This window comes from Neodiprion pinetum, chromosome 7 (genome assembly GCF_021155775.2).
Source record: "Neodiprion pinetum isolate iyNeoPine1 chromosome 7, iyNeoPine1.2, whole genome shotgun sequence".
Classification (NCBI taxonomy): domain Eukaryota; kingdom Metazoa; phylum Arthropoda; class Insecta; order Hymenoptera; family Diprionidae; genus Neodiprion; species Neodiprion pinetum.
In genome coordinates this window covers 5,107,720-5,121,444 of record NC_060238.1, presented here as the reverse complement: position 1 = coordinate 5,121,444, position 13,725 = coordinate 5,107,720, and the positions used below count along the sequence as shown (strand labels likewise).

At 35.5% G+C, this 13,725-nt stretch overlaps 1 protein-coding gene across 4 annotated transcripts in view; it reads right to left on the bottom strand.

Moving 5' to 3' along the window:
• 5-HT7 (5-hydroxytryptamine receptor 7) overlaps window positions 1-13,725 on the bottom strand; it is an 84,359-nt gene that overhangs the window by 28,789 nt on the left and 41,845 nt on the right. For all 4 annotated transcript variants that reach the window (XM_046634464.2, XM_069137805.1, XM_046634461.2 and 1 more), the window contains 2 exons: window positions 12,145-12,388; window positions 10,697-10,903 (listed from right to left, as the gene is read on the bottom strand). In XM_046634464.2, the coding sequence (XP_046490420.1) occupies window positions 10,697-10,903; window positions 12,145-12,388 (451 nt within the window). The remainder of the gene's footprint in view (window positions 1-10,696; window positions 10,904-12,144; window positions 12,389-13,725) is intronic.

Genomic DNA, 13,725 nt, shown 5'->3' with positions numbered 1-13,725 from the left:
ATAATTTGGCCATCGGATTCTCCTACAAGTTGCCGTTTTTATCGAACCGAAAAGAACTTCTCCGCGATGGGAAATTAACAATACCAAACCGCTAAACGTCTTGTTCAATTTGCAACCTCGGGGCAAATTGGGTGCACATGCAAAGGCACTGTAGAAGCTGATTGTCGTTTCTCTTAAACGATATACGTAATTAGAATAGCCGTGAGGCGTTATAAAGCCGAGGTAACGATTATCCGCAGTTTATACAATTGAAGAGGAGAATTAAAAGCTCCGGTAAGTGCCATTTTTTCTTTTCAATTTTTATTCAGAAAGTTAAATGTGCTAATGCCACTGTGCTGCGGAGAAGAAACAAATTTTCGAATAAAGATAACACTTACAACCTTTTTTAATTCTGGGGTAGAATTAAAAGCAACTGTAAGTGCCATTTTTTTTTTTTTTTTTCCTCTCCTCTGTAAGTATCAATGTACTGAGGCGACTGTGTTGCGAAGAATTTTTTTTTTCATTGCAGATGGCACTTGCAGCCTTTTTTAATTCCGGGTGAGAATTGAAAGAGGCTGGAGGTACCTTTTTTTAAAAAAAGGAAAAGATTTTGCTTAGGAAATTTGACGTAAGTACCGAGGCCGATGTGTTGTGAATTTTTTTTCTTTGATGAAAATTGTACATACAGCCTTTTTCAATTCTGGGTGAGAATTGAAAAAGGCTGTGAGTGCCATTTTTGCAAATGATTTTTCTTCACAACGTATCTACGTACTGAGGCCGATATTTTCTAATGGATGTTTTTTTTTTTGTTATCTTTATTTTAACAGCACTCACAGTCAGAATTAAAAGAGACTGTAAGTGCCATTTTTCGTCCAAGGAATTTCTTTTCTTTACAAAGTCCGTACGTGCCGAGGCCAATGTTTTCTGAAGGCATTTTTTTTTCTTTCCAATGGCACTTACAGCCTCTTTAATTCTGGACGTGAATTAAAAATGGCTATAAGTGCCATTTTTTTTTTCTTGTTCTAATTTTTTTCTTCAGAAATTATGTGCCAGGTGCAATGTTTTCTAGAGAAATTTTGCTGTTTTTATTTATGGAACAAAATGGCACTTACAGTTCTTATCAACACTTCTCTTCAACGTTACTGTTCGCTAGTTAATTTCTGCACTTCTCGTACTTTAGAATTCCTGGAATTTGTTTTTTTTTTCTCTCTTCTTCGAGCATAAAAATTTATCAGTTTTTTTTTTCGCAGTTTGCAGGATCTCTGGATACAAAAGTGCATGGAAACTACGTCCTGCAGTCAGAAGCTTGGCTTTAATCCTGGTATTCGAAGCTTCCGGAGAATGCCTTGAAGAGACGGAGACGAGTAAAAATGAAAAGTCGTAAATCTCTATCAGAGCTTTCCGTCCGCAGGACACGCTTTTGTGTAACCAGTACTTAAATCCTCGGTTCTCTCATCCTTGACATATTACTTTACATACCTACGCATTTATAGAGTCCCGGTTATTGGCGCGGCTATGAAAATCCGTCCACTTTTCACAACGACTGCAGAATTTACGACAGCGAACGAAAAAAAAAAAAAAAAAAAAACCACTTCTGATCCATGCAAAAGTACCAGTAAGTAAAATTTACACCGCGGTCTATTTGTGTAGCAGTTATTTGTACGCCGGTTATACCGTGCGAAATGCGTTACTAATTTACATAAAAATATACGCAATAATATCAAGAATTAACGAAGAAGTTTTTCATTCGTTTTCATCAATTTTTTTCGTAAATTAATTCTCTGCAAGTAACAAACAAAGTCACATCTTCTATCAGTTAATCGAAAAAACGTTATTAGTGAAATGAATACAAGTGATTAACGATAAATCAACGTCTTAATTGCGAAAAAATCTTCCACCGTTTACAGAAGTTTGATTTTGTTATAAATTTGTAGAGAATTTATTAACGAACGAAATTCATTCCTAGTTCATTAAAATCGGTCAAACGGTGCAATTTTTTCATTTCGAACCTGCTTCGTTTACTGGCCGGTCATAGGGAGGCAAGCCGCAAAATTATTGCACTTAGAAGTCGGCAGATTCCGGCTAATAAACGGCCGAGAATCGAGGTCTAATAAGTCTACTTCCGAATCCTCGGGCAAATTCCTGATGTGGCTCACCTTGCCGGAGGCTGCAAAGATTTATGCCTGAATGGTGGCTCCGATTCTTGGCAAACAGTATCCGGCCTCTAATTAGGCAAAACAATGTTTTCCCCCCCGTGAAAATCTCCTCTTCCCAGGCTAAAGCACGTTTACAAAATCTCTGGTCGAAAGCGGAAAATGCAAAGAATTTAAGGGTGTGCAGCTATTTATTTTAAATAACAAACAAACAAACTTTTTTTATTCGAAAGTTTTAATGCGAAACTGAAGTTCGTTTAATTGTTATTTACAATAAACGTGTGATAAAATTGGTAAATTTTCTTATAATTCAAAATATCCGCAGAAGCAAACTTTATCTAATAAAACTATTTTTTTTCTTTTTCTTTCACCAGTTACGTGGAAGAAATGAAAATTTCGTAACCAGAACTCAGACTAAAAATTCGTGATGTCCGGTGTTGTTTCCAGAGTTTAGAAAAATTATCGGCACGTGTTTAAGTTGACGTATAATCTTCAAACTTTGCACAGATTTTTTTTTTTTAACGATTTGAAACAGATCCGGGAGGTGTCGCAACGCAAATTTTTCCAACCTCCAAATAAGGACCACCCTAAAGTATACGTATGAAAATCGTATTGTTAATAATATAATTCCCCCGAAGTCGAAAATTCAAAATCGAAAACTAGCATCTCCGTATAATCTTCGTTATTATTCAAAGTATAATTCCGTCTGTTGCACTGAAAACTTGGTTGGAAATATCCGCTTTTGCACATCTCGCTAAACAGCGTTATACGGAGAATAATTCTCCGAAATATAACAGAACGTTATGCCGATAAGCCCGTCGACGGCATTAATAAGTTTCGATCACGCGATCCTCTCATCGACTTGGTAAAATCCTCGTTTCTCTGATTCTGCGTGTAATAATTACAGCAGACGACGACGTCTCGAGCGATAAATACAGTCGTAAATAATTTCACAATCAAGAAAACCGCACGCCGTTTTGCAAAATTTTACACCCACCAGCGAATTGTTTCGTTATTGACTTTGCAACGCAACAATTATTGGCCGTTGGACACGTTTGAATATTTTATACGGCTATATATCTGCGTAATTGACAAATTCTGTTCCGCGGGCAGTCCGCCAATAAAAAAACAGACAAACAAAAGCAAAGAGGCTTCCATATTTGGTAAAAAAAAAAAAAAAAATAAACAAATAAATAAATAAAACTGCTGCAGAAGTGAACAGAATTGTTCATTAAAATTCGACAAATTGCACGGTATTTTGTTGAAACGCGGACGATTTTTAGATGTGTTCTCGTTTCAACGAATTCAATTCCGAATTTTGTAAACTTTCGTTCTTCAACATTGCTTCGTACACTAAATTTGAAAAGAAAAAGTTTTCCTGCTTGTTTGATAAAAATTCTATATACAATGCGGCTGTTGTTTCCCTTTTTTTTTTTTTTTTCTTTCGAGATCAGCGGATTTAAATATTTGGATAAAATCGGCGTCGAAAGTGTAAAAAAAATTAAATTTAAAATAACTCGACAAACTGCCAAAAATGGATGATTTTTAGGATAAAAATTGTGTGTTTCAGGGTACAAATTTAAGAAGAACTTTCAGTTTCAGACTCTCTACGAGTAGAGGAAAAATAATTTGGATACTTTTCCTAGACTTTTCATTATAAAAATTCCAAATCACTTCAACAATGTAATTCGCGGTATAAATGCGATAATTTTTCGGCAGGATCGACGTAAATTTAACAGCCAACGCAGCTGCCAAGAGAAGGGTTAAGGGATTGTGTTATCGATTCTATATTATAACGAGGCTGGTGATTCTGACGCCTCTAATAATTCCGGAGCTGACTTTACGATTCACGATACGACTGAGCCCTAATTGCAGGAACTGTAGACCCAGTTGAGAGCGCTTAAGCCAGGTAAGGAATTAACGAAACGAAAGATGATTTTCGAAAGGAAACGAATCGATTTTTCATTTTTTCTCACCATTGCATCAATTAAAAAAATTTTCCATTTCACAAGGACGTTATTTTTGTGAAAAATTGAGCTTTCTTTTCGTCAAGGTTCTTTTTTACTCTGAACATCGTCTCTTCCGCTTTGACGAGTTGACTGAAAATTTTTCCACACATCGTGCAGAAAATTCAAGCCACCATTAATATTGTCTGAATTTCGAAGCACCATAAATTCTCCGTTTATAATAACGTCGAACTTTGTAAGGACTGTTATTCGATACAACTTCGCTCGTTTATAAATCAGAGAAACTAACTGCGATCTGTAATTTCTGGAGATCAGGGAAACTCTTCGAATCTGCTTTATCGATCGGTCCGAGCACACGAAGAATAATGAGAAACGTTTTTGAAGCTCATTCCAAACACTTTTTATTACCGATCCTTTCCTTTCTTTCCTCAATATAATATATTTCAAACGTTTGATGACCAAAATTGTGAGGGCATAGTTCAAGATTTATATTTACAAAGAATCGAAAAGCTACCGAAACGAAAATCTGAAAAATGCGAAACACAGATTTTTTTTTCTAGATTCAAATATGATTATTTTCTATACAGGCTTATTGGTTTACTGTTTTTATAAATTCACCGTTTGTTTTGTTTTTTTTTTTAATCGAACGAAAAACTGCATGGAAAAAAGATCATATCAATGAAATTTAAACCGTCAAATTTCATTTCATTCAAAAACTGGTATGAGCTAGTATTTCTCTCAAATTTTTTTCCGGATTGAATGAAGTTTTTTTTTTTTTTTTTCAATATCGAATTCAAGTCGAATAGCTAAACAGTTTTACCTCCAAACCCTTCGTAACGTCGAACAAGAAGTACCACGAGGGGTTTTCGATCGGAATGTACGTTTGATAAATCCTTAAAATGATCAATCTTCATTCATACCGTTGTGCAGTGACGTACGGAAATTACTGTTATTACCCCAAAAAAAGAATTATTGATAAATTCGCTGGGGATGATAAACTACTTACGTTGTAACATAGAATTGCTTGTACGTACAAAGATAATTTATGACACCAAAATCTATGTATAATCATGTATTTTATGTGTACCTACAGAGTGAATTGCTTACAGCTGAATGTTCCGTCTTCTGCTACGAATTTAATGCGCATGCGTTACAATCTGAGAGCAGTCGTGTTTGCCAGGATTACCAACCGTCGTGAACGTAACCTCAAAATTTTTTACAGTTATCGCTGGTAGTTGTGCTCAAAGCTGAAAGCTGCCAAAATTTTTGAGGTTACGTACATCGCGGCGAATCGTCGTCTAAATTTATGACGGTTGGTCACCCTGGAAAACAATTGATCTCGAATTGTAGCGCATGCGCATTAACCGTTTCACTCAGGCATTTCGAAATCAATATTTTTAGGGTCGCTGATCATGAATCTGAGGTCAGAATTTGAGTTTCTAAGTCCAAAATGGCGGATGTAAAGTCGAAAAAATTATCAATATTCAATGATTCTCGTCGAAACTTATTACCCGGGGGTTTTTTGGGTCGCTGATCAAGAATCTAAGGTCAGAATTTGAGTTTCTGAATTCAAGATGGCGTATCCAATATGGCGTATATAAAATAGAAAAAAAAATTCAATATTCTATGATTCTGGCCGAAACTTGTTACTCGGGAGTTTTTGGGGTTATATTCGGTAACAAAGATCATTTGAAGTTGTATATAAACTCGCTGAGCATCCAGGCGTTAGAAATTCACCCTGTAAGCGAAAGGAGAAGAGTATATAATAGAATGGGTAAGAAATGCTTCTGAAGTTGAAAAGTCAACTTTCGATAAATCGATGAATCTAAGAACAGCGTAAGAACAAAGAAGAATACTTTTTATGCGATGGGACGGGATAAGATTATGATACGAATATAAAAATGAATACGGGATCGGCTTCGAAAGTTGTTTGAATCTCGACTGTTACACCGTCGAACAATAAATAACTTGAAACTGAAAACGATCACGGCTCGTGAAAGAATAATGCTCTTTGTACGCATGGAGTGAGCTTTTTAATGATACCATTATAATAAAGAAACGAGCGAGGAAAGGCGCCTGTGTATAAAAATAAAAATATTGAGGAGAAAAACTTTCGAAGGTATTGCGCGGTTTTCGTCGCAATGGGATTGAAGTTCGTCTCGAGTTTCTACTCATTCATTCTAATCCCCCCCCCCGCCCGAAATGAGGGGAATTTATTTTGTCATTATTTTTTTTATTTTATTTTTCCTTTCCTTATTTTCTTACTTCTTCGTTCTTTTATTTTTTATTATTATCATTGTTTTTATTTATTTTTTTTTTTATTCTTCCCTCCATCGCGGTCTTCACTTTTATTTCCGTCGTTTGTTGTTATATTATTATTCTCTCAAAAGCAGCAACGGCTTCGCTCTTTCTTTGCTGTCAGTCGCACCTGAAAAATCTTACCTTCGCTTTACGATCGCGATAAAGTTGAAGAAGAAAAAAAAAAAAAAAAAGAACCAAGTTTTTCGATGTATTCGCAGTTTCTTTTGTTCATTTTTTAACCATTTTCTTTTTTCTTTATTACTTCCTTCTTTCTGTTTTTTAAACGTATTTCGAGGTGATTCAGGCCCTTGTAATTTTCTCGCGCGTTCAGTCTACGATTTCGGCAGGCGGTGATCTTTTTTCTTTTACAGTCCAACGAACCGAGAGATTTTCATAAGCGGCGAATTATAATTGATCTCATTCTTCAAATTTCAATTTCCGCACCTCCAAGAAACCGCTTAGTCTTTTCATACGCAACCAGTTTTGTTTCTCACATTTTTACAACTCTCGTAAAATTTTCAACGACCTCGATTTTCGATCCATTGTTTTTACATCAAATCGCTTCTACGATGGAATTTTCTTTTCTCATTACCGTTCTTTTTTTTTTTTTTTTTTTAGTACGAAGGTTAAAAATTTTTTACACACAAAAATCTTGCTGAAGCATTTCCAGTCTCAACCTTGCCTGAAAATGTTTTTTATTTTCTTAGTTCAGAAATATAGATTTTTGTGTTTTTAGAATGGGTTTTAAAAATTCAAAAGTTAAACATGAACGATCGTATGAAAATGGAAAAATTTACGGTAGGTTTTCAGGGATCGAACTAAAGCACACGGTAAAAATTCTTGATGAATTTGAAAAATGTTACGGTCAACAATTCGATGAGTTGTCACGGAACGCACCGTATGCATCACAAGAATTACTTTAGCAGAAGTTGAAACGTCACGAAGTGAAGAATAAATAAAATAAGAGCCCTGTAATTTTCACCAGCCGACAATTAGCGATCGGTAATCAGCGGGAACGTGAACGAAGACAAGCATACGCGATGAAGAAGATATGCTAATTAATCGATGTCCGAAAAGCGGATAAGCGGACGTTGTTTGCATTGCAGATGCAAGCCGCCTGACTCGTACAATTTATACCTCCTAGTGTAATTATTCTTGTTCAAATGTTGATCTTGAATTAGTGAGTAGTCGGCTACCTACAGCCGTAATTATTTGCATTCGGTTCGAGTGGGTGTAGAATACGTGCATGTGAACGTTTGATACTTCCATGTAACGGAGAGCTCGGTAAACGAATAATTTTATACAACGTCCGGACAATTAATCACGTCGTTGCAGACACGGTGACGTTGTCACGATTCAAGGATTCCTCCGAGTCTATAATCATTATTACCGATGCCAACACTGGCAAAAACTTAATTTAATAAACAGGCGTGATTATTTTGAAAATTTTTGGGTAATCGGTTTCGTTCCAATAACGGTTTAATAACCCCTTTAAAAATTTCATTTGTTACGGTGACTAGAAAAATTGAGTAAAACAGGTATCGTTGAAAAAAACTGTTTGAATATTGTTGGAATTGCGAAAAACTAGGCACGCGTAAACATTTTTTCTAGCTAAGTACTAAGCGGTAACCGGAATTAAAAATTTCTCTCAGTTTAAGTATCCTGATATACATTTTTCGTATGTTTAAAGAAATTTTCAACACATTACTTGGCGGTTTTTTCCTATTTCTGACGGTATGCTAACAAGTTTTCAATACTCAAAAATAATTATTGCGGTATAATGTAAATTATTATTGTTAGAAACAAATTGATCGAAAATAATCGTAAAAATTGAAGGATTAATTCATTTCCGAGAAAGTTACTACTCTACACTTGAACACGTTTTACATAAATCATAAGTTTTTGGGGTCATTGATTACAAATCTGAAATCGGGTTTTAAAAATTCAAGATGGCGGATCTAATATGGGGGACAAAAACTTCAAATTCAATCGATTCCGGAGAAAAAACTCGTGTCTGAAATCAGATTTAAAAAATCCAGTATGGCGAATCCAATCAGCGACCCCGAAAATACCTGGATAGAGTTTTTTGACCGGAATCGATCAAATTTGAAATTTTCGCTCGCCATATTCGATCCACTATCTTGAATTTCTGAAACCTGATTTCAGATCCATATGCATAGCTTTGATTCGAATCGGCGTCGTAAATACAATAATTCATTAAGATTATTCTGCGTGTAACGCAGTTGAGTATCAATCACGAGAATTCATTCGATTCGATTCCAGACGGTGCATGCTTCGAGCAGTAAGTTGAAACTCTGTGTTTCCGTAATCTAACAATCAGCCTAATGGTCTCGAGGAGCAATCGCACAAATTTAGTGTGAAAAAACGAGAACTCGTGATTTTTCCTAAGACTTGATTAAAGAAATCATTCTTCACGTACACTTTAAAGCAATCAAATTGTCTGCAGGAATGAAACTCGAAAAAGGCGAAGAAGAAAATTCAACTGCTGTTGATCTGATGGACGACGTTTTTCTTTCTGTAAATTTACGGAATATTATCGTTTTCAACAACGCGATTTTCGAACATTGAATGAACATGAATTTTCAAATAATAATTCCAAGAAAATATTTAATAAAATAATAATCCTTAGCAGACTTTCAATTGTTTCAAACGATTATTTACTTATATTGAAACAAAAAAATTTATTTGATACGGAATTATGTTTATTATAAAGATTAATTTTGTTGATTTTTTCTTTTTTTTTTTTTTTATAGTATCAATAAATTATCCGGTTCAAAGTACTGGAATAAATATTATCTTGGCCTTGAACATTTTGTTTGTTTTTTTTTTCAGTGCACTTTTCATGTTTGCATTTAGTGGCGTCTGTTTAATTTTGAAACAAGGAAGAACGTACATAATTCTCGGAAGGCTAACGGCTCAACTTTCGAGAAAAAGTATCTAAACAAACTGTATAAATTAACAACGACTTAATTGATTCCGTTGATTGACGGTTTAATTTTTTTAACCTCGTAATTCAACGAACAATTAATAAAACACGCGAAAAACTATCCGAACCAACACATTGAAATCCTTGAAATTATTTTTAAAAAATGCACAAAGATGCTTGCAATACCTTTTTTTTTTTTTTTTTTTTCTTACAACCTCTTCTATTCCTTCATTGTATTTTTTCTCACGCCTGACAAAATTATGAAATCAATACAGTAGAAAAAAGCGATGATATAATGTGGAAACGATACTTCGCCCGCAAATTTTTTGTTGAGAAACAAGTTAAAAAAAAAAAAAAAAAAAAACGTTACGCTGTGTTGTATTATATATTAGTTGCCGGTGTAATTTTTAAACACAGTAGTTTTACATCAGCGAGACAAAAATCTGTCTTCGCACTCGAGAATCGACAGTTGTGAAAATATTTTTTCTCTTCCTTTTTTTTTTTTTTTTTTTGTCCTTTTTTACCTTCTGGCCGGTGAACCGTGTACCGTAAAAATATAAGTTTCATACATCAGTGTAAGAGCCATCAGTTTCGTAACCGCGACGTATTTAAAATAAAATATCCGAGTTAATTCGAGCGTATAAGCTAAACTCGTTGGAATTGTTCCAAAAGAATGTATATTTGGTAGTTCAAAGTTGTTCTTGCAGCAGCAGTCAAGCGCCTGATCATCGAGTTCAAGAACTTCGATAATAACGGTAAGCCTAAATCTTCTAAAACTCGGTAAACCTATCGATCCAACTAAATCTACTCTTCTTCTTCTTTTCTAATCTTCACTCCATTTATAACTTACCGTTTTGTCTGTTTTCGGAGAAAAAAAGGAAGTTTTCCCTTTCAACTACATCGAGAAATGACCATCTATCCTCTTATCATTTCGATCGTAACAAATTTCGAAGTTATTAAGAAATTCCAAATATTGCGAAGGGTATAAGAAAAAAACAAAAATTGTTTCGTTGATCCGTCCAAACACGATTTCACTCGCAATTGATAACCTGATTCATAAAATTACGATCAATTTTTTGACGCATCAAATGCGAGCCTATTTTCGAATCAAAAAAAAAGAAAAAGCTTTCATCGCCATAATTGATCACCAAATTACTAAAATTCGACAAAATCTATTCTCTGCGCACGTCGTCGATAAACTTTCGTACCGTTTCGCGAAAGTCGAGCTTTAAAACTGGCCGTTTTTGAGCCAAGCTTGCGGCACTCGGCAGGCAAAAAAGTTCACGCGGTTCGAGTCAAGTGATAGCGAATTTCAGACGAAGAGTAATGCAGGTCAATGATTATCTCACCGTAGTCGACCCGCTGGAGCTTCGGTGTTGCTTGCAAGGGGGGCTGCCCTGGGAGGCGTGAACGTCGGAGATGAGTTGGCGATTAGCTATGGCCGTGGGTTGAGAAGCCGGTTCGATATCCAGGTAGCAGTGTGCCTCCAGGTGATTCTGGGCCCGTCTCTCTTCCAGCACAATCTTTCTCGCGGCGCAGAAGATCTTGTAGTACACCTTTAACCAGGAACGTACGAAAAGAAAAACTCAGAAAAAGTGTCGCAGCTTTTTCCGACATTGAGCTTTCGAGGCAGAAGCTATCGCATTTCGTAAAACTTGGGCATGTTTATTTCAGAAATTAAGTGCAAGACTGAAAGTTTCCGTCCGCTTTTTGCAGACTCCAAGCAGGTTTCAATTTAGTTGAATGAAAAAGAAAAAAAAAAACCCATTTTTTTACTAAAATAATCAACGAGACCAAAATTTGGTATGATAAAATTTCGTTTTGGAAATAATTTTGACATGTTGGATTTAAACGTACGTTTGTCACTTTGTTTCGACTCTTTTTTTCTTTCTTTCTTTCTTTTTTTTTTTAACGTTCGAAAAAACCTCGGGAAAGTGTCGCAGCTTTTTGCGAGATGAGATTTCGTAGCTGAAGCTTTCGCAATTCGTAAAACTTGGACATGTTTGTTTTAGGAATTAAATGCAAAGACTCGATACGTTTCCGTCTACATTTCGTAGACTGCAAACACGTTCGAATTTATTTGAAGGTAAAAAAAAATGGCGTTTTTGTTTCTCTAAAACAATTACCAAGTTCAATTTTGCAACAAAATTTCGGGTAGAAGGAACTTTTTCAACAGTAACATTTACTATCGTGCTTTAGAAAGCGTCGTGTAAATTATCGTTCGAGGTAACTTCTGGAGAACGGTGCAATGAAAATGAGAAGATATTATGTCAATGTGAAAATGAAAAAATTATTCCTTCGATCTCAAACGAATGAATATTTAATTTCTCGTCAATCATTATTAACAAATCTGAAATAATTTGGACAAATAGAACGAAAATATCTTTTCAATTTTTCCAAAAGTTTCACAAAGACTTGAAGAATTTTTGCCGAGTTATTCAAAGCACGAAAATTCTCCGAGAATTTTCCGATTTCCCCGATTTCCTAGTTCCAATTTTCTACACAGTCGTTGCAACGGATTTTCTATTCGTTCGCTTGGAAAAATTTCATTTGTTACGGTAACTAGAAAAATTGAGTAAAAGAGGTATCGTTAAAAAAAGAACTGTTTGAACATTGTTGGAATTTTCCGCTATCGTCGATCCTTTTTTGGTAATTGCAACGCAAAATCATTTTTTCACTTGCACCACTTCACTTCTTTCGACATACACGCTAGCTGAGATTCCTTTTTTCATGGGGAAAAAAAAATCAATAAATAAAACAAGCAATCATCATTCGTGAAATTGGTCTCAATACTCACGACAATCATGACGATCAGCGGTATGTAGAAGCTGGCCAGGGTCGCGTATATCTGATAAAAGAAGTTCTGACAGACGGCGCACTGCTTGGCTCCGGTTTTCGAATGAGTATGCTCGTTTCCCATGATCAGGAGAGGCGGCAAGCTGATGCAGGCAGCTCCGAGCCATACGAAACTGACCCACAACACCATCCTTTTCGGCGTCCTCTTAACGCCGTACTCGAGCGGTTTTGTAATGGCGTTGTACCTGACGACGAAACGGCATTGAAATAAAACGAGACCCCCGAATTAGCGAAGGCGTTTCGATATCGCTGTGATTTTGATTGGTTTGAAATTTACTAAATAAACATTTCGACGATGATCGATACCGGAAACAAAATTTTTTCAAAACCATTAGCGATTGACGAAAATAATTTTCTATTCCCGTGGTTGGTTATGTATGTATGGATGTGTATTATATTATTAGCTGTTCGAATTACATATCACGATTTCTGTCCAAGATCAACATCACGCTGCGTAAGAGTGACGCCGGTTGGATAAATTTAACTTGGAAAATTGAAAAAACAATAATCGTGTATACAAAATTTTTATATCGCAATGCGTGGTGATTCGAACGAATGGGATAAACCTGAAAACGACAAACATGTAGTTTCTTTTTGATCGATCGTTTTTCATCGTGACGGTGATTGCGAGTGGTGAAATTGAAAGATTAGTTTCGTATTGTAACGTATATATTTTTTTTTGTTTGACATCGTACTCCATGAATTTAACCATGTATTGTTTGCGTATGGATGTGTGGGTGTGTGTATTTTTTTTTCAGCCATAAAATAATGTTGGTAAACAAAATAGACAAAGGAAAATTTCAACTCAGAGAATTGCGATTAATCGATTAAACGTAGGCTTGGATCAACTGTTTTTTGTAATTTTTGGATCGTTCGTTTTCCGAATAGTTGTTACCCGATTCGTCGATTTTCCAATTAATCATTTTTCCGATCCGTCGTTTTTCTCGTGATCGTTTAGTTCTCATTTATCGTTCTTCCGATTCATCGTTTTCCCGATTCATAATTTTCCCCGATAAATCGTTTTTCCGGTGAGTAGTTTTGTTCGACAGTTTTTCCGATTCGCAATTTTTCCCACCAACAGTTTTTCCGGTTCATCATTTTTTTCACTCGATAGTTTTTCCGATTAACGCTTATTCCAAATTACTAATTCTTGCCCATTAATAGTTTTTCCGGTTTATCATTTTTCCACTCGACAGTTTTTCCAGTTCGTAATTTTCTCGCCAATAGTTCTTCCGGCTGAACGTTTTTCCACTAAACAGTTTATCCACTTCATAATTCTTGCTCGTCGATAGTTTTTCCGATACATCATTTTTCCCCATAAATCATTTCTCCGATTTGCCGCATTTCCGACAAATGAATTAACTCGTAAAAATGGTTTGATCAAAACTCACGATTGATCGATCAATCGACCCTTTCAACCGATCATCTTATTCGTTCGATCGGTGAACCGATCCCTTTAATTTGTCTTTCATCCATTCATCCAAACTGATCAACCGGCGACTTCAATTAATCGATTAATATC